Raw genomic sequence first — 27,245 nt, 5'->3', positions numbered from 1 at the left:
GGGGTGGCTGGGTGATAGCCATTGGGGAGGGTATGTGCTATGGTGAGTGCTGTGAATTGTGTAAGACTGTTGAATCACAGATCTGTACCTCTAAAACAAATAATGCAATATATGTTAAGAAAAAAAAAAGGAAGAAGAAGAAGAAGATAGCAGGACGGGAAGAATGAAGGGGGGAAATCGGAGGGGGAGACGAACCATGAGAGACGATGGACTCTGAAAAACAAACTGAGGGCTCTAGAGGGGAGGGGCATGGGAGGATGGGTTAGCCTGATGATGGGTATAAAAGAGGGCACATTCTGCATGGAGCACTGGGTGTTATGCACAAACAATGAACCATGGAACACTACATCAAAAACTAATGATGTAATGTATGGCGATTAACATAACAATAAAAAAAAAGAAACCAGAAACACAGCAGATCAGATCAACAACTCTAGAAGCTGGTTCTTTGAAAGAATTAATTAGATAGATAAACTACTGGTCAGACTTATCCAAAAGAAAAGAGAAAGGACCCAAATTAATAAAATTATGAATGAAAGGGGAGAGATCACGACTAACACCAAGGAATTAGAAACAATTATTAGAAATTATTATCAACAACTATATGCCAATAAGCTGAGCAACCTGGATGAAATGGATGCCTTCCTGGAAACCTATAAACTCCCACGACTGAAACAGGAAGAAATTGACAACCTGAATAGGCCAATTACCAGTAACGAGATTGAAGCAGTGATCAAAATCCTCCTAAAAAACAGGAGTCCAGGGCCTGATGGATTCCCTGGGGAATTCTACCAAACATTTAAAGAAGAAATAATACTTATTCTCTTGAAGCTGTTTCAAAAAATAGAAACAGAAGGAAAACTTCCAAACTCATCCTATGAGGCCAACATTACCTTAATCCCCAAACCAGGCAAAGACCCCATCAAAAAGGAAAATTTCAGACCAATATCCCTGATGAATATGGATTCCAAAATCCTAGCTAATAGGATCCAACAATACATTAAAAGGATCATCCACTATGACCAAGTGGGATTTATCCCCGGGATGCAAGGGTGGTTCGACATCTGCAAATCAATCAATGTGATAGAACACGTTAATAAGAGGAGAGAGAAGAACCATATGGTCCTCTCAATTGATGCAGAAAAAGCATTTCACAAAATACAGCATCTTTTCCTGATTAAAACTCTTCAGAGTATAGGGATAGAGGGAACATTCCTCAAGTTCATAAAGTCCATATGAAAAACCCACAGTGAATATTGTCCTCAATGGGGAAAAGCTGAGAGCCTTTCCCTTAAGGTCAGGAACATGCCAAGGATGCCCACTCTCACCACTATTGTTCAACATAGTACTAGAAGTCCTAGCAACAGCAATCAGACAACAAAAAGAAATAAAAGGTATTCAAATTGGCAAAGAAGAAGTCAAACTCTCTCTTTCACAGATGACATGATACTTTATGTGGAAAACCCAAAAGGCTCCACCCCCAAATTACTAGAACTCATACAGCAATTCAGTAATGTGGCAGGATACAAAATCAATGCACAGAAATCAGTTGCTTTCTTATACACTAACAGTGCAACTGTAGAAAGAGAAATTAGAGAAACGATTCCATTTACAATAGCACCAAAAACCATAAGCTACCTCGGAATAAACTTAACCACAGAGGTAAAGGATCTATACTCTAGGAACTACAGAACTCTCATGAAAGAAATTGAAGAAGGCACAAAAAGATGGGAAAACATTCCATGCTCATGGATCCAAAGAATAAACATTGTTAAAATGTCTGTGCTATCCAGAGCAATCTATACCTTCAACGCCACCCCGATCAAAATTCCAACGACATTTTTCAAAGTGCTGGAACAAGCAATCCTAAAATTTGTATGGAATCAGAAAAGACCCCGAATCACCAAGGAAATGTTGAAAAAGAAAAACAAAGCTGGGGGCATCATATTGCCGATTTCAAGCTATATTACAAAGCAGTGATCACCAAGACAGCATGGTCCTGGCACAAAAACAGAGAGATAGACCAATGGAACAGAATAGAGAGCCCAGATATGGACCCTCAACTCTATGGTCAAATAGTCTTCGACAAAGCAAGGAAAAAATATGCAATGGAAAAAAGTCTCTTCAATAAATGGTTCTGGGAAAATTGGACAGCCACATGCAGAAGAATGAAACTCGACCATTCTCTAACACCATTCACAAAGATAAACTCAAAATGGATGAAAGACCTCAATGTGAGACAGGAATCCATCAAAATCCTAGAGAATTCTGGAAAAAAAAAAACAAAAAACAAACAAAACAAAACAAAACAAAAAACCCCCCAAAATCCTAGAGAAGAACATAGGCAGTAACCTCTTTGACATCGGCCACAGCAACTTCTTTCAAAATACATCTCCAAAAGCTAGTGAAACAAAAGCAAAAATGAACTTTTGGGACTTCATCAAGATAAAAAGTTTGGGCACAGCAAAGGAAACAGTCAACAAAACAAAGAGGCAACCCACAGAATAGGAGAAGATATTTGCAAATGACACTACAGATAAAGGGTTGGTATCCAAGATCTATAAAGAACTTCTCAATCTCAAAACCCAAAAAACAAATTATCAAGTCAAAAAATGGGCAGAAGACATGAACAGACACTTCTCCAAAGAAGACATACAAATGGCTAACAGACACATGAAAAAATGTTCATCATCATTAGCCATCAGGGAAATTCAAATCAAAACCACATTGAGATACCACCTTACACCAGTTAGAATGGCAAAAAATGACAAGGCAAGAAACAACAAATGTTGGAGAGGTTGTGGAGAAAGAGGAACCCTCTTACACTGTTGGTGGGAATGCAAGTTGGTACAGTCATTTTAGAAAAGTGTGGAGGTGCCTCAGAAAATTAAAACTAGAGCTACCCTATGACCCAGGAATTGCACTCCTGGGTATTTACCCCAAAGACACAGATGTAGTGAAAAGAAGGGCCATATGCACTCCAATGTTCATAGAAGCAATGTCCGCAATAGCCAAACTGTGGAAAGAGCCGAGATGCCCTTCAACAGATGAATGGATAAAGAAGATGTGGTCCATATATACAATGGAATATTACTCAGCCATCAGAAAGGATGAATACCCAACTTGTACATCAACATGGATGGGACTGGAGGAGATTATGCTAAGTGAAATAAGTCAAGCAGAGAGAGTCAATTATCATATGGTTTCCCTTATTTGTGGAACATAAGGAAGAGCATGGAGGACACTAGGAGAAGGAAGGGAAAAATGAAGAGGGGGAAATCGGAGGGAGAGAGGAACCAGGAGAGACTATGGACTCTGAGAAACCAACTGAGGGTTCTAGAGGGGAGGGGGGGGTGGGGGGATGGGTTAGCCCGGTGATGGGTATTAAGGAGGGCACGTACTGCATGGAGCACTGGGTATTATACAAAAACAATGAATCTTGGATCACTACATCAAAAACTAGTGATGTATTGTATGGTGACTAACATAACATAATAAAATAAAATTTTAAAAAAGTTTTTTTATTAGATATGAATTTTCATCTTCATTTTTACAATGACCTTTTTTTCTTGACAGATCTGATGAAAACCTAAAATCTATCAGTATAGAGGTAATATGAATAACTGAATAGTCCCTCATTTCAGAAGCTAGCATTTACAAAGAACATTAAATTCATGGCCAATCGATGTTGACAGATCTGTGTACAAGAAAATGTAAACCTTTATAATTTAGGATGAAGCAGGAATACCCACACAGAAGCAACAGTCCCAAATATTATCAAAAATTTGTTTATGATGGTCTAAAGAACCAAAAATTCTCTGTCTCTTTTTTTAGGGATAGTGGAAGCAGATCCAAAATGATCACCGAATTCCTGCCTTTTGAGTGTAACACTTTTAATCCTTTAGAAAAAAAATAAGAAATGCTGCAATATTGTTATAAGATTTGAGTTTAATGAAGTTTTTTGTTGTATTAACAAAAAGATTATGCCTCAAAGTGGCAAAGCAATTACCAAGATTTCAATGGTTTACTTAAAAGTCAATGATAGCATCGCTACTATTTAAAATGAGCATCTGTATTGTGCACTTACAGAAGAAAAGAGCAGGTACTAAGGTTAAAACCTGTGACAACCCTTTGTGGCTGGAATAATTATAATCTAAATATTCTTACATTCCTTGTTTACCAAAAATACTGGTGAGCCAAAGACCCATAAATATTTTTATGATAACTACTGATTGCAGAATAAGGGCAAAGAAAATACCTTCCTTGAAAATAAAAAAGGTAGAAATTTGTTTCCATTTAAAGATGGGGTGGCTTGCGGTGCCTGAATGGCTCCATCGATGAGTGTCCAACTCTTAATTTTGGCTCAGGTCGTGATCTCAGGGTCCCAGAATCAAGCCCCATATCAGGCTCCATGCTCAGTGCAGAGTCTGCTTGGCATCTCTCTCTCTTCCTCTCTCTCTGCCCCTCCCCCCACTTGAGCTCGCTCTCTCTCTAAAATAAATAAATAGAATCTTTTAAGAAATTATTAATTAATTAAAAAAATAAATGATGGGGTGGCTAGAGGAGAATCCAGGTGAAAAGAGGAAGGAAAATGAACCGGCAAAAGCTAAGACGGCCAGCCCTCTAAGACTGTCAGCTTCCGTATTGTTCCATCTCCTTCTGGCCCAACCACGCCCTTCTGGGGACATTACATTCAGGTAGCCAAAGGAATGGCGTGTCTGGGTTTTAATTCTTAAGGCTGAGTTTGAGAAAAGAGCCATCTAAGAATTTCAGATTTTAGTTTGGTTTAAAAGTACTATGCCAAGTCTTACAAAGTGGCAGAATGAAGAAATGAAACGAATCTTTGGCATGATAGTTGCTAAAAACACAAACTGAATGAAACATACCTGTTAGTGTATTTCCTCCCTTATAGGGTAGATTTCGGACCGCTTCGATGACCTCATCTTTTGTGCTGAAGGCATTCAAGTGCCATTCTATTCGGGGGTCGCCGCTATACTGTGCAAGACCTGGTAAAAAAAGATGAGAGGGCCCACCCAGAAATGATGGGTTACTCAAAGATCTAGTGAAACCAGAGTAATAAAGGGCCTGATCTTTATAACAATTCTTTCTCTGCTTCACTGTGTATTTTCAAAAAGAATTCTTGGCATCAATTTAAGGAATTAGTTTGGACATATCTTGGAGCAGGAGGAAAGTACATATTTTCTAGCCATTTAGAAGTAGCACCTAATTAGGTACTTGGTATTTAAAAAACAAATCTGATTATATTTGTAGATAAAAGGTCTAGGTTTACTGGTTCATTTTTATCCTCAAAGGAATGATTTTCCTTAATGGCTATATAAAAGTGAAACTATGAGACTCTATATGATAAAGTGGGATATATTGCTCAAAGATTTATAACTTTTTTTGATCTTGGATTAACTTGGCAAAGATTATTTTGTACTCTAAATCTATTTCCAATTTCCAATTTTCTTAGTTCAAAATTCCACTGGATTCAGCTGTTTCTTTTAAATAAAAAGAAAATTTCTACCCGAAAAGTTCCTAAACCAGTTGCAACTTTAAAAGTTATTATTTGAAGGCACAGAAGATTTTGACTTTTTAGAAAATTAAAGTGTGTTCAATAATTAATTGAATGACAGAATCATTCAGTGTAAATTAGTAGGAATAGATATTTATTGATCCAAACCTGTGCTCCTAGGAATATCACCACAGCTGATCCTATAATTCTGAAAGCTGCTCTCTAAAGTTTTTGAAATCTCTTATGAAGCTTCCCAGCATATTTACACTGACAGCTGACTTCTGCTAATAACAGAACATGTACCAATTCGTGTCTTCTCTGAGCCCACGTTGAAGGCTGTCACCAGGTTCTCCAAGAAAAGCCGAACCAGTCTGAAGTTGAATCTTCCAATACTCCATGAACCATCAACCAGGATCACAATATCAGCAATGGATGGAGTTTCACAGAAAAACTTCACTTCTGCAAAGCGCAACCCAGAAAATGATCTATATCGCTGTTGCAACTTTTTTTTAAAAAAAGGTGATTCTATTTTATATCTTTCCAATAACTTAGTGCTAATAATACAAGAAAGTTCCTACTAAAGCAACCGTGTTTTTACAACGTTTCCCTTAAATGCATTCTTACTAGGAAAAAATTGTGGTAACAGCTAGCAGCAGTGAGTGTTCTGGAAATAGTTAGCAAAACACTGGCAGGTTCACACCATTCTGGCAACTCAAGCCTTCTGTGTATTTTAGAGAGTAGTGTCTGCGAAAAATCATCTAGCTTTGGGTTTTAGCCTGTAGATTCTTTCCAAGAAAGGCCTTAGCCACCAGTGTGAGGGAGTCAGCAGAGACGGGACGATGGCCAGAAGGCAGAGAGGCGGCTCTTCTGTTCTGATAAGCCTATGTTGGCGGAAGTGATAGAAACGAAATAGGGGTTTCCTGAATCCCAGGAAAAATCACAGCTGTGCATTTAATCTAAGAAATGTACACAGTGTGATGTGATGAGCGCTGGGTGTTACATGCGACTGATGAATTACTGAACTCTACATCCGAAACTAATGGTGTACTATAGGTTGGCTAATTGAATGTAAATAAAAATTAAAAAAAAAAAAAAAAAAAAACACAGATCTTTCCTAAAGTAGGAAGGGTTTGTGGAAGAAGAAAATTGGAAAAGGAGTTTCCCCATATTTAAATTCTTGCACATATTGTATCCATGTGACAATAAGATTTTGTCCCTAAAAATCATTTAGTAATTGATTTTTTAAATGGCTCAATTAGGCTTTAGAATAAGGAGCTAGAAAAGATGCCCAGAAGCCAGAGTACAACTACCCTAAGCTTTACCCATACAGAAAGTCTCAGCCGGAGTGATCTTTGCAACAAAGGAAGACGCTGTCTGCTGAAGGCTGGGTTTGTGTTTGATTAGGTGTCCTCCAGAGCCAAGACACTAAAATATTCTTAGTGTACTAGAACCTTTAGAATTTTGCAGTATTGTTAGTACGTTTAGTAGCATTGCTTCATACCCTAGTTTGTGCTTCCAAATGGGCTACTTAACTTTGCTCAAAGTTCATATTAGGACTGGTGATCATAAATAGAGTGCGAGTGTTTCTTTGTGTCCACGTCAACTTCTTGAAATTGCCCAGCTAGTCCCTATCTCATCTGTTTTCTAACATTAAAATAACAATAAAACAATATTTGAAATACAATACAGTTTATGTAATGAAAACCAAAACACAGAAGTGTTTATGAATATTTTCCCCCAAGGGGAAAAATAATCAACCTACTACAGTTGGACTGGGCAATTCAATAGATGTCCCTGAACCTACCAGGCCACATTTATTCTAGAAAAATCTTTTTTCCCCCAGACATAAATATGCATGGAATACTTAGATCCTTTTACCAAAAGGGAAAAAATGTACTTGCCAATGAAATAATCAGGTACTCATTATGGAAGCTAAACAGTACAGCTCAATAAATCCAAAGTTTATATATTACATTTTTGGGCACCAAATCTTCCTTCTTTAATAATCAGATACAAAACCACTACACTGAAGTATTCTAAAACAGAATTATTGCAAGAAGTCATGGGATAAACATTAATTTGGTTTTTGGGAATAATCAGGGAAAACTGAAGTCTTTTGAAGCTTTAAGAATCTATTTCTCTCAGTTTTTATGGGGAAACATACTTCAAATGGAGAGTCCTTTTCTTTCTTTTCCAAAACTATTGGGAGGATACTGTTTCATTTTGTAATAAATTGTTTGAGTGCATTGTAGATAGGGTCTTAGAAAGGGAGCAATTTCTCCCTGCTTATTTTGAAGAGGACTAGGAAAACTGATATTTTATGTGAGAGCAAAAATAAGTGAGCTACATTGAAATGCAGCAATCTGGATGAATCTTAGCTACCTACTACTATCTGGTAGGTAGCAATGTTTGGTGGGGGGAAATATGAATCCCAAAATATTGCTATTAGCATGACATCTTTTTATAAAGGTAAAAATAATTAATATAAAAATATTCCCTTCTTAAAAATATATATGGACACTGTAGATCTATGTTTAGGAGGGGCGGGGGGTGTTGGGTGATGAAGACAGAGTCCAAGACAGTGATTGTCTTGGGTGAGAAGAACCAAGGAATTGGGGTGGCAGTAGCACCCTCTGGTGATATGTGGGTTGTAGGCAAAGTCTTACCTTTTCTGGGGGAGAGAGGAGTTTGAATGATTATTATACCATTAAAAAATAACAGATTAAGTGCCTTATCAAAAATAATCCTACCTGGAATGCAGAAAATATTGACTAGAAAAATAATTTCAGTGTTTACATCATACAATTTAAACACCAAACCTTAAAGACAAGGTACAATTCCACATACTTCATTTGAAATTAAGGCCACTGTATGGCCTGTTTTCTAACTAAAGACCGGTATCTGTTATATCAGCAGAATGATGCAGTTTTTAAGATGTTGTTGGATTTCGGAAGTCAAAATATTATCATTGGTTTTGCATTTTTTAAAATATTTTATTTATTTATTTGACTCAGAGAGAGATACAGCGAGAGAGGGAACACAAGCAGGGGGAGTGGGAGAGGGAGAAGCAGGCTTCCCGCCGAGCAGGGAGCCCGATGCGGGGCTCGATCCCAGGACCCTGGGATCATGACCTGAGCCGAAGGCAGACGCTTAACAGCTGAGCCACCCAGGTGCCCCTGATTTTGTGTTTCAAAGTATGATTTTTCTTCAAGATTAGTGCACACACACTTGGGAACTGTGGAAACAGTATTTTTTTAAATGCCCTAAACCCTGATTATTAGCTCTAAGATCTATCTAAGCACGATGCTAAGGGCTATTTCCCACTGTAGCAGGCACAAATGCAGCATGTCCAACTCCAGTAAGATTTAGTGTAGGTGGAACAAACTGTGTATATAGTTCGTGCCGGGCGTACCCTGCCAAGTGTGTTTGTGCCCGAGGCAGACCAATGTTCAAGCACTTGGGGCAAGAGGTAGTTTTAAAGTCGCCATGTTCAAGTTCAATAATCACACATCTCAAACATGACTCCAGCTGCTCTAGTGAATCTTTTAAAATATATATTCAAATTTTATTAAATTTTGAATATATTCGGGGCACCTGGGTGGCTCAGTCAGTGTCTGCCTTCGGCTCAGTTCATGATCTCAGGGTCCTGGGATCAGAGTCCCCCACTGGGCTCCCTGCTCCTGTTCTTTGTTGCTATCTCTGTCTCTCTCTCAAATAAATACATAAAATCTTTTCAAAAAATAAGAATTTTTGCATATATTCAAATCTTATTAAAAATAAGAGCCCAGATTCAGCACTGATGACAAATGCTATCTCCTTCCACTGGAAAATATGTTGTCCATGTCAGCATTCCAAAGGAGAGAGACCAGTCAGGGAAAAAAAAAATATTAAGCATCTTAAAATGTGCTAAGGAATCAAATGGTGGAAAACCAGACACACCTGGGAGCCCAGATAAATGTCATAAAACTCTGTAGCCAAATGTCATTTTAAAATGCATTTCAAAGGGACAAGTACATGTCCACAATAGCCAAACTATGGGAAGAGCCCAGGTGTCCATCCACAGATGAATGGATAAAGAAGATGTGGTATATGTATACCATGGAATAGTACTCAGCCATCAGAAAAGTGAAATCTTGCCATTTGCAATGATGTGGATGGAACTAGAGGGTATTATGCTGAGCGAAACAAATCAAGCAGAGAAAGACAAGTATCATACAATTTCATCCATATGTGGAATTTAAGAAACAAAACAGATTAACACGGGGAAGGGAAGGAAAAATAAAATAAGATGAAAATAGAGAGGGAGGCAAACCATTGGAGACTCTTAACCATAGGAAACAAACTGAGGGTTGCTGGGGGGGGAGGTGGATTGGGGGAATGGGGTAATTGAGTGATGGGCATTAAGGAGGGCACTTGATGTAATGAGCACTGGGTATGATATGCAACTGATGAATCACTAAATTCTACCTCTGAAACTAATAATACAATATATGTTAATTAAATTGACTTTAAATAAAAAGATTAAATAAAAAGAACTCCCCCCCCAAAAAAACAACATGAAATCCTAGTCATCAAGTCAGCCTAACAGTCAAATAGGACTGTGAATTCTTAAAATCAAATTATAAACAGTTTATTGGTAAAATATAAACGAACAAACTAAATAAATAAATAAATGGGATAGGTACATATCCTTTCATTGTTGAAACAGTATTCTGTACTTAATTATTATAATAAAATAAATCCTTTTGGCCCTCCGTGTTGTATTTAACGTTAAAGCAAAGGTGCAGGGAAAATGATTTCTTGAACTGTGTTTTAATTCAGTTCTTGGCTTAACATGGACTTTATCTAAAATGCAATTCTGAAAATGCAGGGAGTGTAAAAAGAAAAAAAAAAGCTAAACAGCTGATGGCAATCAAAGGAAAGCACCCAATCTACGGGTTAGATCACAAGTGTAACACTGAGGTCACAGATGACATCAGAAGGAACAGCTCACAGTAGGTGCTCCACCCTCTGCATGAGCAGGACAAGGAGGCCCGGGAGAAACCAACATCTCCCTATCAGAAAGTTAGATATCTTGACCTTCAACGTTAAGCCCTCTATGCTCATCTATGGATTGAGTCCTCACAACAGCTCTATGACGCACGTGCCATTTTTTATTGGTCCCACTTCTGGCCGAAAAGGATGATATACATGGGCTGAGTGGTTTGCCCAAGGGGTGACAGAGTGAAGAGGTGGCAAACCTGGGGTTTTGACCCCAGTACCATGTCTTTAAAATCTAAGCTTTGGGGGGCTCCTGAGTAGCTCAGTCGTTAAGGGACTGACTCTTGGCTTCAGCTCAGGTCATGATCTCATGATCTCATGGTCTCGGGAGATTGAGCCCTCTGTCAGGCTCTGTGCTCAGCGGGGAGTCTGCTTGAGATTCTCTCTCTCTCTCCCTCTCCTTCTGCCACTCCCCTCCATGCTTTCTCTCTCTCTCTAAAAAAATAAATAAATAAAAATTAAAAACAAAATAAAACCTAAGCTTTTAGCCACAGGGCTGTATAGACTTCTTTAAAAAAGATAAAGAAAAGGTTTTATTTATTTAGTTGAGAGAGAGAGAGCACAAGTGGGGGGAGAGGCAGAGGGAGAGGGAATTTCAAGCCAACTCCCTGCTGAGCATGGAGCCCAATGTGGGGCTCGATCTCAGGACCCTGAGATCATGACCTGAGCTGAAATCAAGAATCAGAGGCTTAACCAACTGAGCCACTCATGGGCCCCATGGGCTATACAGACTTCTGTAAGGCACTCTACATCATACAAATTTAGAAAGCAGAGGAAAAAGTCCATATGAAGCGGTGTCCCACAGAATTGGCCCCTGCGGTGACTGCCAGAGCTAGTATATGCCATTTGCAAGCATTGCCAATTGTCTAAAACTTTTTCCCTTCCAAATGTAATGTACTTAGTACTTAAATAGCCCATGTGAGAAGCATCTCTTTAACAGTCATTTTATACCAATTTCACTGTGCTACTGACATCCTGAAAGAATTTTGTGTTGAAAATACAAGTTAATTCAAGCACCCCTACCTGTCCACAGGGGCTGTGCTCCAGGCCAATTCCTCCAGAATCAAGCAGCAGAACTGAACCCTCCCCAACCACCTACTGCCCCAGGGTTTTTAATAAAAGCTTTTCAGTGGGCTGAAAAGCTATTCATGAAAAAAAAAAAAATACAACCACCCTGAATTAGTATAAACCAGTCTACTCTAAACTTGTTTATTAATTTGATATTATGAGACTAATTTTCTGGATAATATTTATTTATTTATTTATTATGTATTTAATATTTACTATATGCCAAGCACTGTTCTGGGCAATCAGGAACACAACAAAGTTCTTGCCTTCCAGCTGCTTAAATTCTTAGTAAGAAGAAACACACTCTAGCAAAACAACAGAAGTTCAGATTTTTAAAAATGCTTTATAAAAATAAACATGATATAAAGAGTAATTGTGTGGAGGGGGCGGTGTTACTTTGGTGAGAATGACATGAAATTACCAAATTAAAAGTCTTCCTTTTGTACCATGTTATTCTTTTTGTTCTAATAGCATTCAAATTAATGACCTAATTATGGCTTAAATAGAAATATTTACAACGTATTCATGGATAAAAGTGTTCACCAACATAGTTAATGAAAACAGAAAAGAGAGAATTGACAGAAGCAACCTTTTTCTGCCAGGCAAACTCCCATTCATTCTTCAAAACCCAGGTCACACTTCACAACTCCATAGCTTTTCCAATAGTCCTCAGACGGGACTCATTATCTGCCCCTCTTTACTGCCTCTGCATTTGTACATGGTTTGCTATATTCATAACCCTGGACTATTATGATTTGTTTCCATTTCTATCTCCCTGATTTGACTGAACTCATTGAGAGAAAAGAACTTTGCATCTTCTCTTTTTATCTCCTTTGTTCCGGTTCAGCTTTTGGCAAGAAGCACATCAATGAATGTGAACTACATTGAACTGTGTTGTTAAAAAGGAATTCCTCTTTTCATATAATTCATACCTCCGGCAAGGCACTAGAAAAACAAACCATGACGGCTCAGTTAAACTTGGTCTCTCCTCCCACCCTGGCGCACTGCCACACTGGGAAAGTGGATTACAGATATTTAGGTATCAGATTTGCCTGTCTTCCTTGCTATTTATCCAATGCAGGAGGCGAAGCTGAACAAAAGGAGAGCATGTACTATTTTTACTCACATTATCTTAATATGCACTCAGAAAATCTCACGATGATTTTCACCACAACTGGTCAGATTCATTTAGTGGCTTCAAATTATTTTTTCTATGCCACTAGCAAAATACCTAGCTAGGCCATTCATTAACCAAGACATCTGAAGGAAAACTGTGGTCACAAAACAATTTTTCACTTAAGTCACTCATGAGGTTAAGTGCAGATTTCCAAACCAAAAGTTCACTTCCAAGATTGGCTTCAGCTACATCACTGACGATTTTTTTAAAAAGAGTTAACACTATTTTACCAATGGTTCTAAAAAGGGCTTTTCAGTACATTGGCACATTCTGGTTCTTTTAACGACCTCGGGGGTACCATTACTGTCCTCATTTTTTAGAAAAGAAATTGAGGTTCAGAGAGACAAGTGAATGTATCAGTGGTTACTCCACAGTCAGTACTGGATGCCAAGTCTTCCAAAGGTTTGGTCCAACGTGCCTTTTTCATCAGACCATGCACCACCACCATAGAAAATGTCCTCAATACAACACGGATGGTCACTAGTTATCTGTCATATTAATGTTACAAGTTGTCCATCTAGCAGGTGGGGACCAGAAGGCTCATCTCAGCTGTGTTCATTCACATGAATCAGAGTGAGCTGAGCACTCATTTAGTCTAGTCTTACCTTTCAGAGCATCCCTGACAGACGACTGCCCTACCTAAACAGCACTCCTCTGTCACTCTCTTCCTTTATTCTGTTTTTATTTTTTTTGCAGGACTTCTTACTTTCTAGAAATAGGATACATAGTAGAATGGTTAATTTTATGTATCAACTTGACTGGTCCACAAAGTGCCCAGACATTTGGTTGAATGTCATTCTGGGGGTGTCTGTGAGGGCTGTTTCAGGATGACACTAACATTTGAATCTATAGATGGAGTAAAGCACATTCCTCATCCAATTGACTGAAGACCTAAACAGAACAAAAGACTTAGGAGAAGGGTACTGCTCCTGCCCAACTGCCTTGAGCTGGAGCAGCGGACTCAACCTGAAACACTGGCTCTGCTTGGACCTCAAGCCTGCCAGCTTGCAGACTAAAACTTACACCATCAGCTCTCCTGTGTCTCCAGCTTGCTGGTGGCACACCTGCAGACTTCTTAGCCTCCGTAATCAGGTGAGCCAATTCCTTATAATAAATTTCTTTATATCTATCTATCTATCTATCTATCTATCTATCTATCTATCTACCTATCTATCATCTATCTATCTATCTATCTATAGAAAGATAGATATAGATAGGTATAGATATAGATATTGATATAGATATATAGGTATATAGTTACATAGTTATATATATATGTAGTTATTTATTTATTGATTGATTTATTATATTTTGTATTATTTTGTATTCAACACTGTTGAAGACAACAGTGTTGTCTTCACTTCCTTTTTTTACAATAATAAAAAGACCTGCCATTTAGTGACTGCTTTCACCAGATGCTTTGCATGTATCTTTTCCATTTAAGCCTGATATTAATCCTACAAGGTAGGTGTTCTTCTCACTCCACTGAAAAAGAAAGGTTAGAAGCTTAGAAAGGTTAAGTAACTTGCCCATCATCTCACACTGAGTAGGTGGAAAAGCTGAAATTCAAATCCAGGACTAACGCCAAAGCCTGAACCACTTAGCTATTGTCCTATGCAACTCCCTTCACAGAAGTATTTGCAAGGAAGGAAGGGAGAGGGAAGGAAGGAATAAGGGAAGAGGGGAGGGGGGAGGGAGGGAGGGAGCCATTAAAAAGAGCATGAAATCAAAGTCATACCCACTTGCCCTCTATCCAACCCGGGATGAATAATACCATGACAACTTGTAGGCATATGAAGCCCAATCCCCGAAACACAACCAAAAGAACATCTCAGCTGTCACTCAGAGCCCTGCATCTTACCAGTTAACTGACAGTCCCATAAATATCACATTCATTACATTTCTTCTCTGCTCAAAAGCTATAAGGGACCAGGAGAAGACACTATAGCTGTCTTCAAATATTTAAAGGACTGTCATACAAAGGATAGATTAGTAGGGTTCTGTATGTCCACAAGGAAACAGATTTCACCTCAACTCAAGAAAGAAGTAACAGTCAAGATTTCCAAAGACCCCTGCCTCGGGAAACAGTGAGATCTCTGTCAATGAAAGCAGATGCAAGTCAACCCTCAAGGGCATTACTGACAGGTCTCAACCATCCTCTCAACTGATGGAACTACACGGCTCTCTAAGCACCTTCCCATTTGAAATTCTGAGATTATTTCTTCCTTCCCCCACCTACCAAATTAAACCTGAACTATTCATGGTACTCTTCAAAGCTTTCCATAATTCAAGTCCACTTGACCCGTCCCTATTTATTTCACACTTCATTCTAATAAAATTACCCTCTTCTTCCCCCAAAATGGTCCCATCTCTGAGACTTTCGACTCAATTTTTATCCCCCCTTCTGCCCCCCGCCATTTGTTTCCACCTATCCTCTCCAAACTTTACTTACCCCTATGCAAAATACCTAAAATAGATTTTACTTCCTTAAAAAATATATGGTCCTTTTAAAATACTTTTATATAGAGTTTGCTCTAAAATTTATTTGTTTAATTACCTGGTTATTTCCTGATTTTTCTAAGATAATACAGGCTCAAGAGATGCTCTTTCACCTGAACATCTTTATTTAAAAACAAAACTTTCTCAACTTTAGAAGCCAGTGTATTGCATTCACATTTATTTTCACGTCTGTGTATAGTACTACGTGATTTGGGTGTATGTTCACTTTGGTTGCTAGGTGATTTTCTGAAAAACGCAACCAATCATTTCTGTAATTCCAACTCATCCATAACAAACAGATTCTGACATTTTGCAATTTCTAAGGCTGAGACACCTACTCAATCTGACACCAACAGTCAGGGCTGCAGGTATAGAAATAAGATGTTTAATACAAAATTCTTAGACAAGAAGGAAGGTATCAGTCAGACAAGACTAAGCATTCCTACAGGGGACAGACTACCAAAATCTATAGCGGGGCTCACAGCTGTAAAGTATTTGATTTAAAAAAAAACCCATACATTACAAGTGCTTTTAAAAATGAGGATACTTGAGGGGCTCCTGGGGGGCTCAGTCAGTTAAGCCTCTGCCTTTGGTTCAGGTCATGATCTCAGGGTCCTGGGATCGAGCCCGCATTGGACTCCCTGCTCGGCGGGGAACCTGCTTCTCCCTCTCCCTCTACCCCCCCTCCCTCCACCCCTGCTGCTTGTGCGTGCTCTTTCTCACTCTCGCTCATGGCTCTCTATATCAAATAAATAAATAAAATCTTTCAAAAAATGAGGACATTTAAAAACTTATTTAAGGAAGGACTATGATCTCTTACTACCAGAGAAGTCACAGGCTAAGAATGATAAAATTTGTTGGAGGTCCACAGACAAGGTGTCAAAATCCTTCTACAATGTCTTATCAAGTGCGGAGGGGAGGAGGACTACAAGAACTGGAAGTCTGTTGCTAGGAGAATCTCATCCCCTTACCCTCAGGAAATCCTGTCATTTTATATACACAGGTATAACATACTTTGCAAGTGTTCAATGATTATTTTCTGAATGACTGATCCTGCTTTGTGTCTCTCTGAATTCCCGAAAACATGAACTGTAATGCTTCACATCAAGGAAAAAAAACCCAGAAATCAGCTTTCTGCCTTTTTTATGATAAAAACTTCTTTCTGTTAACACAGTCTTTCTGAACCTTCTCCACAGGACTGTGACCCTCTCGCCTTGAGTCTAAAACAAGCCGCGTCCAAATATTCAACAAATAGCTGTTGATAATGTAAGACACTCTATTGCATTCTGTATGTTATTTTCTCTTTGAAATGAAGACATTAAGGAAACAGGAAATGGAAAATAGGTTGGCAACTGACAGTCCTTAGGTGCCTGAGATGTCCCAGGCCTGTCATCCATGGGCCAGCGGTTCATCCTCACATCCCTGCATGCTTATTTTGACTATTATGCTGCTTTTGCCAATGAAGAAACTAGGGCTTAGAGAGGTTAATGCAGTAGTGCCCCCTCACCCATGGGCCTCCCTTATCCCGTGGGCATCGCGGTCTAAAAGTAGGTGATCCCCCCTAAGGTACCATCAGAAGGACAAGAGCAGCCTAATGCTTCATCACAGTGCCTACATCATTCCCCTCACTTCATCTCATCATGCCAGCATTTTATTATCTCACATCTTCACAAGGAGAAGAAGGTGAGTAGGGGACTCTAAGGTAATTTTGAGAGAGGAAGAGAGACCACACTGATGGAACTTTTATGACAGTGTATTGTTATAATTATTCTATTTTATTAGTAGTTCTTGTTGTTAATCTCTCACTGTGCCTAATTTACAAATTAAATTTTATCATAGGTATTCACATATAGGGAAAAAACTTCGTATATAGAGCGTTCGGTACCATCCGTTGATTTCAGGCACCCACTGGGGGTCTTGGAACGCATCCCCCGCAGATAAGGGGGTGCTGCTGTAGGCCTAAGTTTGCGTGGCTAGGTAGCAAGCGAGGGAAGATTTCACTGCAAGAGATGTTTGACCACAAAACCTGTGTGCTGTATTCCAAGCCACAGTGGTCTCCCAAAGTAATAAGGAAAACGGGGGGGGGGGGGGGGAGAAAGTTCCGTATGGGAAGGAAAAGGTATTCTGATGAAAATGTTTTTCTTTATTCTCTTAAACCTCAAGCTGGAAAGCAATTCATATCATCTTCTGATGTCTCCTTTGAGCACGTTTACCCAGACTCAGGGACCTATGATGTGTCTAATGCCTTATACCTGAGAGACAATTCTTTGCTTGCTCTGTGCTTCTGTGAAATGTTATGGAATTCTTGGAGGGAAGAAGTAAGGGGAAACAGGACCATAATTACATCACAGCTTTTCTGTCACACACCTGTAACAGATCAGGATTTCTCAACCTTTTTTTTTTTTTAATTAATTAATTTTTTCTTCCTCAAGTCACCAGTTTATTGAGCAAGCTGAACTTGAACTTCTCAACCTTTTTCTTAATAAGTTAATAAATAAAATTACTTAACATCACTTTTTAAAAACAGTGGGGTTTTTTAATGGGGGAGGGGCAGAGGGAGAGAGAGAATCTCCAGCAGGATCCACACCCAGTGCAGAGCCCAACACGGGGCTCAATCTGATAACCCTGAGATCATGACCTGAGCTGAAATCAAGAGTCAGAGGTTTCACACCCTGAGCCACCCAGGCACCCCTCAAAACAGGGGTTTTATTTAATACGCCAAAAAACTGAAGAACATACAACAGCATATAGCTAGGTCTCTGTCATTTAGAAATGGTTTCAACCACTCCTTCTATTCCTCCTCATTCTGATTTTGCCTTTTGAAATCTTATCTTTGAATCTGACATTCTACCTTTTCCCCAACAAGGATTCAGGGTGTGGCTATCTATTTATGCTCCTCAGGACTCTTTATGTTCTTTTTGATCCCTTCTCAAATCTACATATTCTCTTTTTCGTAGTCTCCCAATCTCTTCTCTTGTTTTGAATATTTCTATGACTTTAATAATATTGTTTATTTTATAGTCTTTATGTAATCATTCCACAATTGAAATCCATGGGATTCTGAGACCACCCTTCTGTGTCTTCTGATTCTTACTCATGGCACATGGTTTACTTCTGTGTTTCAAAAGTTTGGATTACGAGCTCTTTCTTGACATTGCTTTATCCGTGGCTATCTTTAGAATTTGAGTTATTTGTTGTGCCTCAAACGTGATTTTGTGTTTGTATCTGTCAGGCACCCTACTTTTACCAACTCTGAGCAATTTTTATAGTAATCTCTTGAATGGAAGAATCCCAGAGCACTTGAAGAGGGTAAATCTGAATGCTTAATTTGAACATAGTATAGGCCCATGGTTATGAATTCTCAAGATGTTTTCCCTCATTCACAGCACAGGGTAGACAGAGACCCTTCCTCAAACTCTCCCTGTGCATATGAGCGGAGATATTTTAGTCCACCCTGGTGCCATTGCTGGCACACTCTATCAGCTGTCTAGATAATAGTCATTATAACAATAAAGAAAAGAAAGGAAAAGGAGGAAGGGGATGTGAAGCAGAAGAAGAAGGAAAAGGAGAGGGAAACATCTACCAAGCGTGTCTGGGAGCCAGGCACCCGTCTAAGTACTTTAATGCGTGATTTCCAGCCCAGAACCTAATTCCAATGTCCAGTTTATGAATGAACCCAATCCCTCCCCTCTCACTTCTAAGAGTCCAGATCTAGCCAGCATTAACCTTCAAGCCCCACCCATTCCCCTTTGCTGTCACTGATCTTCTGACTCCTGCCTTAACCAAAATTCAGATCCCCAGCAGTCCCACTCTTGTTGAACTGAACTCCTAGTCCTGCCTGAGCTTGGTAGATCTAAGACCCAGAATAACCGGTGGAAAAGGTGGTAAAACTTCAAATTTATCTCTTAACTGTGAGCCAAGAAACCATAAAACTATTAACAGGAAATAAGCAAACCTAGGAAGTAAAAATATACCTTCAGAATAATCATGTGTCCTGGCTGTTTTCAACCATAATGATGATACGTAAATGCAGACCTGACTCCTCTCTAAGGATGCTGAGGGTCTGCCAGACTATATTAGTTGAGTGAGGGTAGAATCCTGCCTACCGTGATCACCAGTTAATTCCCAGTGCCTAACACAGTGCTCAGCACTAAGGGGTAATCACCAAACTTCCTCTATGCATTTATTGTTAAATGAATAACATAAAAGATTGGCCTATGATTATATTGATTCATGCAAACTATACATTGTAGTATCAGTAGCCAATACTCCTGTAGCACTCACTATGTTCTAGGCACTCGACACATGTTAACTAATTTAATCTCGCAACCAACTTTTGGGAGTTGCCATGTTTCAGATTTAAAAAAAAACGTCAAATGGGATAGCTAGTATGAGAAGCAGCATCCACTGAAGGTTTCCATGGGAGAGCATATCTATGCAATCCTTACTGGAAATGCCAACATAGAGCAGCTGTTCTCAGGAAAGAAATAAATTACTCGGTTCATCAAATGATTCTGTTCCAGCACATTCAAAAATAAGAAACAGCAATCTTTTTCTGAAGAGGGCAGGATAGGAAATGTTTTAGTCTTTGCAGGTCATAGGATACCTGTTGCATCTGCTCAGCTCGGGTTTTGTGGGAAAGCAGCTACAGACAATATGTAAAGGATCAAGCACAGCTATGTTCCAATAAAACTTTATCTAAGAAAACAAGACTGTACATGGCCTGTGAGACATAGTTTGCCAATCCTCAAAAGAATAACTTGTGCTCATTTCATTTTTTTCCTAGGAGAAAAAGACCCTCACCTTATCTCCTCATTGTAGACAACCAAAAAAAAAAAAGAAAAAATTATTTTATTAAAAAAAAAAAAAGCAAAGCGGGTCAGAGGTCTTAATTGAAAAACCACAAAGAGGGAAAAAAAACAAACTCTGTGCAACTTTTCCTAACTGTTTCATAATCTTTTTCAATCGGGTTCTGCATTCTTGTGCAAAACACCAAAAATAACTGAAGAAAGCTGTTTGGACAACAAAGGAGAAATAGCCGTTGAGGCAAACATGCCAGTATTATGCTCAAAGGCAAATACCACTTTTGTTTGTGAGTTTGTTTTGGATTATTGAAGAAACATGTACAGTTGATTGAAAGCAAGTAACTCTTTAGCTGTACAGCAACTTCTGTTAAGGTTCTTAGCTCTTTACATTTAAACCAAAATTCTAAATTATGTGAAATATGTCTGATTGTATCTGAACGACTATAAATGTCGACTCCTGGACCAAAAATTGTAGACTGTAAACAAAACAAGGAGCAGCGGAGTTCACTGAGAATCACAGGACTAACGCATTTGGAAGAGGGAATGTGGCAAGTGGTACATCACAACTTGGGTGGGGAAGGCCTTCTTGTTGCCTTCGGGCCCTGTGAACATTCTTCCCCAATCTCCTGGGAGCCCTAACTCTTGCTTGGATTGTCGCCACTGTTGACAACTTACTTTTTAAGACAATTCTCCCCCACAGCCAGTGCCCTGGGATCATGACTGGAGCTGAAGGCAGACATTTAACCAACTAAGACAGCCAGGTGCCCCTATAATCGTGTTTAGTGAGTAAAGCAAATGTACTGCTGAAGTTATTATATTTATAATAATTATTATTTTAACAGCCAGGGTTTGTCTAGATTTTCCCATTGTATGAATTTATTTGCTCAGCATCCCGTCTTGTACGTCAGACCTTCTCTACATGTTCAATTTCCTTTAGAGAAGATCTGTGTTGGGTGTTCATCACAGTTATCAAAGCACATGTCCAAGTGATTCCTACTTTTTCATTGTCCATTTTCCTGTATTTCATTCGCTTCACGTGATCTTTCATTTTAAAGGGCAGGAGGAAGGTGAATCAGGGAAAAAATAAAGAACTTAGGATATTTAGGAATATCAAGCTATAGCTAAATTCTGTGGCCAACTCTAATCCATGGATAGAAGATAGATTTCACCTTGAGTGCCATTTTTAAAGCACCACATGGTGAAGAATGCTAAGCCAAAACTCAGCTGAGAACTTACATGTAAAATCCTCCAGAAAAATATTTACAAATCTGTTTTTTTTTTTTAAAGAAATAGGAAAGATAAATCAGAAACTAATGAGTTTGGTTATTTAGAAGGGGTGAGTAAAACTAGGTAGATGAAACAAGGAAAGTGATACTTCTCTTGAGTATTACCCCTTTGTATAATTTTTTTGTTCTTGGAACCACATTAATGTTTATGCATTCATAAATTAATCCAGCTGTATTAAAAATGAATGACAAAACCACAATGAATAGGGAAGAAAAGAACTAACCCAAGATCCTTTTGAACACAGATGTTTTATTATACACCCACACTAAAGGCATATAGTGAACTCTAATAGATTTTTTTACTGTGTGTATAGGTTTGAAATTCTAAAACTACTTTTATGATTGAGCATGTAAGCAGATATATTTAAGATATTGGGAGCCATGTTTCCAAAGGCTCTTGCAAAAGGGTTATAAATATGGAAAGAGAGGGGTAAGAATGAATTCTGTGATACGGGTCTGAGGCAGATATAAGATACAACAAGAGAGATGATAGATGATAGACAAATAGACAGAGGTGTAGGTGTGGTGCAAGAGAAATGACCTGAAAACGAACAACCTTTAGACTGACAACAGGCTTGTCAAAAACAAGAGCCAGAAGAGAGTGACACATCTTTTAAATGGCTAGAGACAACAACGCTCAACCTGGCACCCAGCTAATCTTTCAACACCAAGGGGGGTTGGTGAAGATATTTTTGGTATGAATAAAATTGAGTTTATCAACACAGATCTTCTCTAAAGGAAACTGAACATGTAGAGAAGGTCTGACATACAAGATGGAATGCTGAGCAAATAAATTCATACACATGGGAAAATCTAGACAAACCCTGGCTGTTAAAATAATAATTATTATAAATATAATAACTTTATGAGTTATTATATTTATGAGTTTATATATATATATGAGTTTATAAAAAATAAACTAAATGTATTTGCCATGAATTATGTAAAATACAGGAGATGGATAATTGAAGGTAATGTATACAAAATTCTATGGATTTTTTTTTTTCCAATACCTTTTAGTTCAGTGCGGGGGGGAATGCATTTTTAAAAAACTGACCAATTCTAAATAAATCAGGCATACAGGAGGGAAAACACAGGGAAAAATGTACAGTAATAGAAAGCACACAACAAGGAGCAAACCCAAACTTTTCAGTAACTTCAACAAATCTAAGTAGACTAAAGTCACCAATCAAAAAACAGAGATTGTAAGAAATAATATTATAAATCTAACTAAATGCTCTTCACAAGATTACTCACCTTAAACCTGAGGACACAAATAGGGTGAAAGTTAAAGGATAGAGAATCAATGTATTATGTGACTACTAAAGAAAATTAAGCCGGTACTGCTATATTAATATTAAACAAAACTGTCTTCAAGTCAAATATTCAATTACTAAAAATAAAGAGAACCATTACAAAAGAAAAAGTCCCTGAGAAAATACAACTTTTATTTTACATGTACCTCGCCCATTATTTAAAGGAAAATTACCGGGGTTACAAAGAGAAACGGACAAATCATACATTAGAGAAAGAGATTAAAATTTTTCTCATTGCCCACATTTAAACAATAAAATAAGTCTCCACAAATTTTTTAAAAATATTCCAATCACAATGCAATTTGCTAAACACCAAAAACAAATAAATATCTTTTTTAAAACTCTCCATAAGTTTAGAAATTAAATAATACAATCCTGGGGCACCTGGGTGGCTCAGTCACTTGAGTGTCCAACTCTTGATTGTGGCTCAGGTCATGATCTCAGGGTTGTGGGTTTGAGCCCCGTGACAGGTTCCACACTCAGGGCAGAGTCTGCTTGATATTCTCTCTCCCTCTCCCTCTACCCCTCCCCTTGCTCATATACTCTCTAAATAAATAAATAAATAAATAAATAAAATCTAGAAAAAAGGAAATTAAATAATACATTTCTAAGTAACTTGTGGATCAAAATAGAAAGCCTACTGGAAATTAGAAAATAGTATGTGCTACATAATGCTAATAATAAATCTCAAAATCTACATGATACAGCTAAAGCAGTACTTGGATATTTTAGTCTTAAAAATGGATATAACAAAAAGGAGAATCATTGAAAATTAATGAGATAAGGATCCAATTCAGGAAATGTGAAATTATAACTATGGCAAATGCTGTGAAGGAAAATCAGTTGTTATATGAGAGCCTGTAAAGGAGGACAGTAGTCAGGAAAGTGTTTCAAAGAAAGCCTTGCAGGTAAAAGAGGAGGTATTTACGCAGAGTGGGTGATGAGGGGAGTGTCTCATGCAGACAATGCAGCGGAGAGAGACCAGATCTTTAAAGGATCTGAAAGAGCCAGCGGGGCTAGAAAGCAGTGAGCTGTTTGATAAGGAAGGAGAGGAAGGGACAGGTAAATTCCAAGGGTAGGCAGGGCTTGAAGGTCCAAGAGCAGTGGGAAGCTATTGAACGGGTTCTAAGGTGTGTGTAAGGTCAGATTTGTTTTGAAAAGATTCTTCAAGCTTCTCAGTAGAAAACAAATTGAGATTTTGCTAAATAATCCTGTATACCAGAAAAGAAATGGCAGCTTTGCTGAGTATTGGCAATAGACATGGAAAGAAATGAACAGACTCTGTCCAGTATTTCAGTAGAAAATAAATCCAAGAGAACTTGGCAAGGTACTGAAGATGGAGAGGAAGGGAGACAAAAGTAGTGGCAGCGGGTATGAGGAGGGAAGGAATGTCATGATGGGGCCAATGGCCAGGTATGTGTGTATTGCTTGTGTTATTAAAACAACTCAACCCCCAAATGAGCAAATAAAAAAAAAAAAATCTGACCTTCTTCAGGTGGAGATGGTTTATTCCCATTTCCTTTATCCACAGCCTTGACTCTGGGTTTTGGTTCCTTTCTTTTTTCCAAATCTTTAACTGGAAGAAAAGGAGAAACATAGCAACATGTCGTGTTAAAGTCTAAAAGAAAATATTCAATGATTTTTACTAAAACCCTTGCAAGTATCGAGAGTATTAGGTAGAAATTAGCTCCATGGTAGAATTCCATTCCCAAAGACTGGAAATGCTATTTTATTTCACCTCCTCGTGGGAAGGTGTGGAAAACACTTAAGGAATTCTTTTGGTCGAGTATTCACTATGGGCAGATGTATCAAATAAATTCAACCTGCTATAAAATCAGCATGATTACCCCCTTTTCCTACATGAGGGAAGGAAAGACCAGGAGGCTAAGTAATTAAAACATATTTCATAAAACCAGAAAGTATTGGCCTAGGATTCAAGCCATATCTTCTGGTCTCTGAACAAGGCCAATGAGTTGGCCCCTGTTCTAGAAAGATCTTGGCCACAAATATCTTCATTTGGAGTTGGTCTGTCTGCAATAGAAGGTGAAGAATCCAAAATAATTTCCTTCCAAACTTAAAAAAAAAAAGCTTCCCTACTAATAAGTAGTAGTATTTCTTTGTCAGTTTCAGTATGAACTATTCAGGGGCCCAGAATTAATATACCCATACCAATCTACTCCTTCATGCCTTCACTCTCCACTGCTTATACTCCATAGCAGTTTCCTGCTATTGCTTGGCACCTTAACTTGTCTGCGTCAGCTCAGACCACCGCCAATGGCAATGGTTTCTGCACAAATAAAACACCCATGAAAAGGCAGAAGGGATCCTCTGGTGAGCTATCGCATTTAATTGTTGCATTCACTTAATGGAAATCAGCAGATTTATTGCAGGGTGGGCTATGTAGGGGAAGGAATGATTTCCTCTGAACCTTCCTTCCTGCCTTCTCTAGGGTGTTATTCCATTAACCCTGTCTCTATCATCCCCCCCTCCTCTTCTTTCTACTGATTTCCATCCCTCTGCTGAAGGGGTTTGAGACTTGCCAGTTGCCAAGGTCATGTTGCTCTAGTTCTGTTATTTGTTTCCCTAGAAACCATCCTTGGCTTTCTGGTACCTAGAGGTTAAATTCCAAAATTAAAATAATAATAATAATAATAATAATAATAATAATAAAATGCCTTGATCCTGCTGTTCCCACTGACCCTCTAACTTTCTAAATCCATTTTTTTCAGACCTCACTCTCTGACTTCTTTACAAGCCTTAACCACTTTGGAACACCCCCTTCTTTAAATTCTTTTCTTTGTCAGTTTTACCAAGGCATTATCCTGGATTTTCTTGTATTCCTCTGACCCGTCCTTTATATTCTCATTTTTTGGATCCTTTTTCTGCTTCCATTCCTGAAACATGATCATATACTAAATTTGCCCTGTATCTCTGCACACCCCGCCTATAATTTTATTGCCCCACAATTTTAATGCTCACCCTTCTGTGGATAATTTCCAAATATATATCTTCAACCCCACCCACCCATAGGTCATGGCCTCAAGTTGCTTACATCCTGTAAAAGAAATCTGCAATTTTAATATGAGAACAAATGTGCTGAGTGTTCATAGAAGCAGAAATAGATCTGGCAAAGAATAATTCCAGAGGTGGAGACTTAGGGAAACCTCACAGGGAAGGTGACATTTGAGCCAGACTTGAAAGATGAGCAAGATTTTGCAGGCAGAGATTAGCAAAATGTCATTCCAGAGAGGAAAATGGAGGCCAAAAAGAAAATTTGCCAAAAGAGGGCCATAAACCATTCTGATATTATATACATATATAATATATAACAGTCACTTTCAATTGTGCCCCTACGTTACATATAACATGCAACACATATGTCAATGTCACACCAAGCTGCTTGTCTTCCTCATGCAGGAGGCAAACTAAACCGGAAAACAGACTGTCATAAGCAAAGTGGCATTAATCATGACAACAGCAACCATGTCCTACTATGTGCTGAAGTGCATTAACCCACAGTAATAGGCATATATCATTACCCCCACTTGCAGATGAGAAAACTTGAGGCCATGCTTGATTTGCTTGGCCAAATACACACACCAGATCAGACATGCCTTTCTATCTTCAAAATCCAAAAGCATTGTTTCTCATGCTTCCCTGTGTATCAGAAGATGGACTTATGAGGACTTCAAATCTCTACACTAACTGCAAACTTAGGTGCACAGCATTTGTATGGATCATCATTTTCCTGGACCCAACCGTGGAAGTTTTCCAGGGAGGGGAAACCAGACTTTAGCTCCATCTCACAAGGAGCAAAATGAAAAAGAAAACCATCCAAAGTTCTTTTAGTATCACTGTTGCAAACTTTTACTTGGAAAGAACAAATCCGTGACAATAATAATGATGTAGCTAAAAAATATATCTGCTTACATATAAGTTATCCAACTTACCAGTTAGACTGTCTCAATAAGATAATTTCAGCAGAGCTAAGCAAGCTGAAAACAACTGCATTTCCTTTGAAGTGTTTTCAGTAACTAGCTATTGGCAAAGATTTTTCAGGTTACCTGTTTGTTAGGATGCTCAGTCAATGGACTATCTGGAATAATCAATTGCAATGACTTCAGTCTAAAGTAAAATGTCTCCAGGTCCTTTCACTGCTTCTCATAAACTTTAAGAAGAGTTATTTCGCTTACTCATGTTGAAATGTCAGAGGCCAGAAACGCAAGTATAGTGCCAATAAAGGCAGACAGAAGCTGATTTATATTGGAAGTAACATAAAAAACCTTTTCCAGAGCTTCCAGATAATGTGAATCTCAAAAGAATGTCATGTTTAAAACATCTGCATGAACTACTAACAGGTGGATTTACCAAATGTCTTTGTTCAGAAATTTTAAGAGGTAGCAGGTTAACCAAGTTGGGGGCTTTGTAATTAAAAAAAAAAAATCACAAAATATATGTCATAAAACATTACTTAGAAGAGGAAGAAAAAAAAAGGAGAGAGGGGCAGAAAATCCAGCTGGAACACTGCTACAACACACA

At 38.4% G+C, this 27,245-nt stretch overlaps 1 protein-coding gene across 5 annotated transcripts in view; it reads right to left on the bottom strand.

Annotated features, from left to right (window-relative positions):
- The window catches only part of COL14A1 (collagen type XIV alpha 1 chain), a 214,471-nt gene that overhangs the window by 149,305 nt on the left and 37,921 nt on the right, over window positions 1-27,245 (bottom strand). For 4 of the 5 annotated variants that reach the window (XM_073893159.1, XM_073893157.1, XM_073893158.1 and 1 more), the window contains exons 5-7: window positions 24,193-24,282; window positions 5,819-5,974; window positions 4,887-5,006 (exon numbers count right to left, since the gene is read on the bottom strand). In XM_073893159.1, coding sequence (XP_073749260.1) covers window positions 4,887-5,006; window positions 5,819-5,974; window positions 24,193-24,282 — 366 coding nt within the window. The remainder of the gene's footprint in view (window positions 1-4,886; window positions 5,007-5,818; window positions 5,975-24,192; window positions 24,283-27,245) is intronic. The other variant, XM_073893160.1, reaches the window with a different exon arrangement.

The sequence above is a fragment of the Callorhinus ursinus genome, unplaced genomic scaffold, assembly GCF_003265705.2.
Source record: "Callorhinus ursinus isolate GAN/ISIS: 27379988/994484 unplaced genomic scaffold, GSC_fseal_2.0 scaffold5, whole genome shotgun sequence".
NCBI lineage: Eukaryota > Metazoa > Chordata > Mammalia > Carnivora > Otariidae > Callorhinus > Callorhinus ursinus.
The sequence above is the reverse complement of the archived record's forward strand: the minus strand, read 5'-3'. Positions and strand labels throughout refer to the sequence as shown.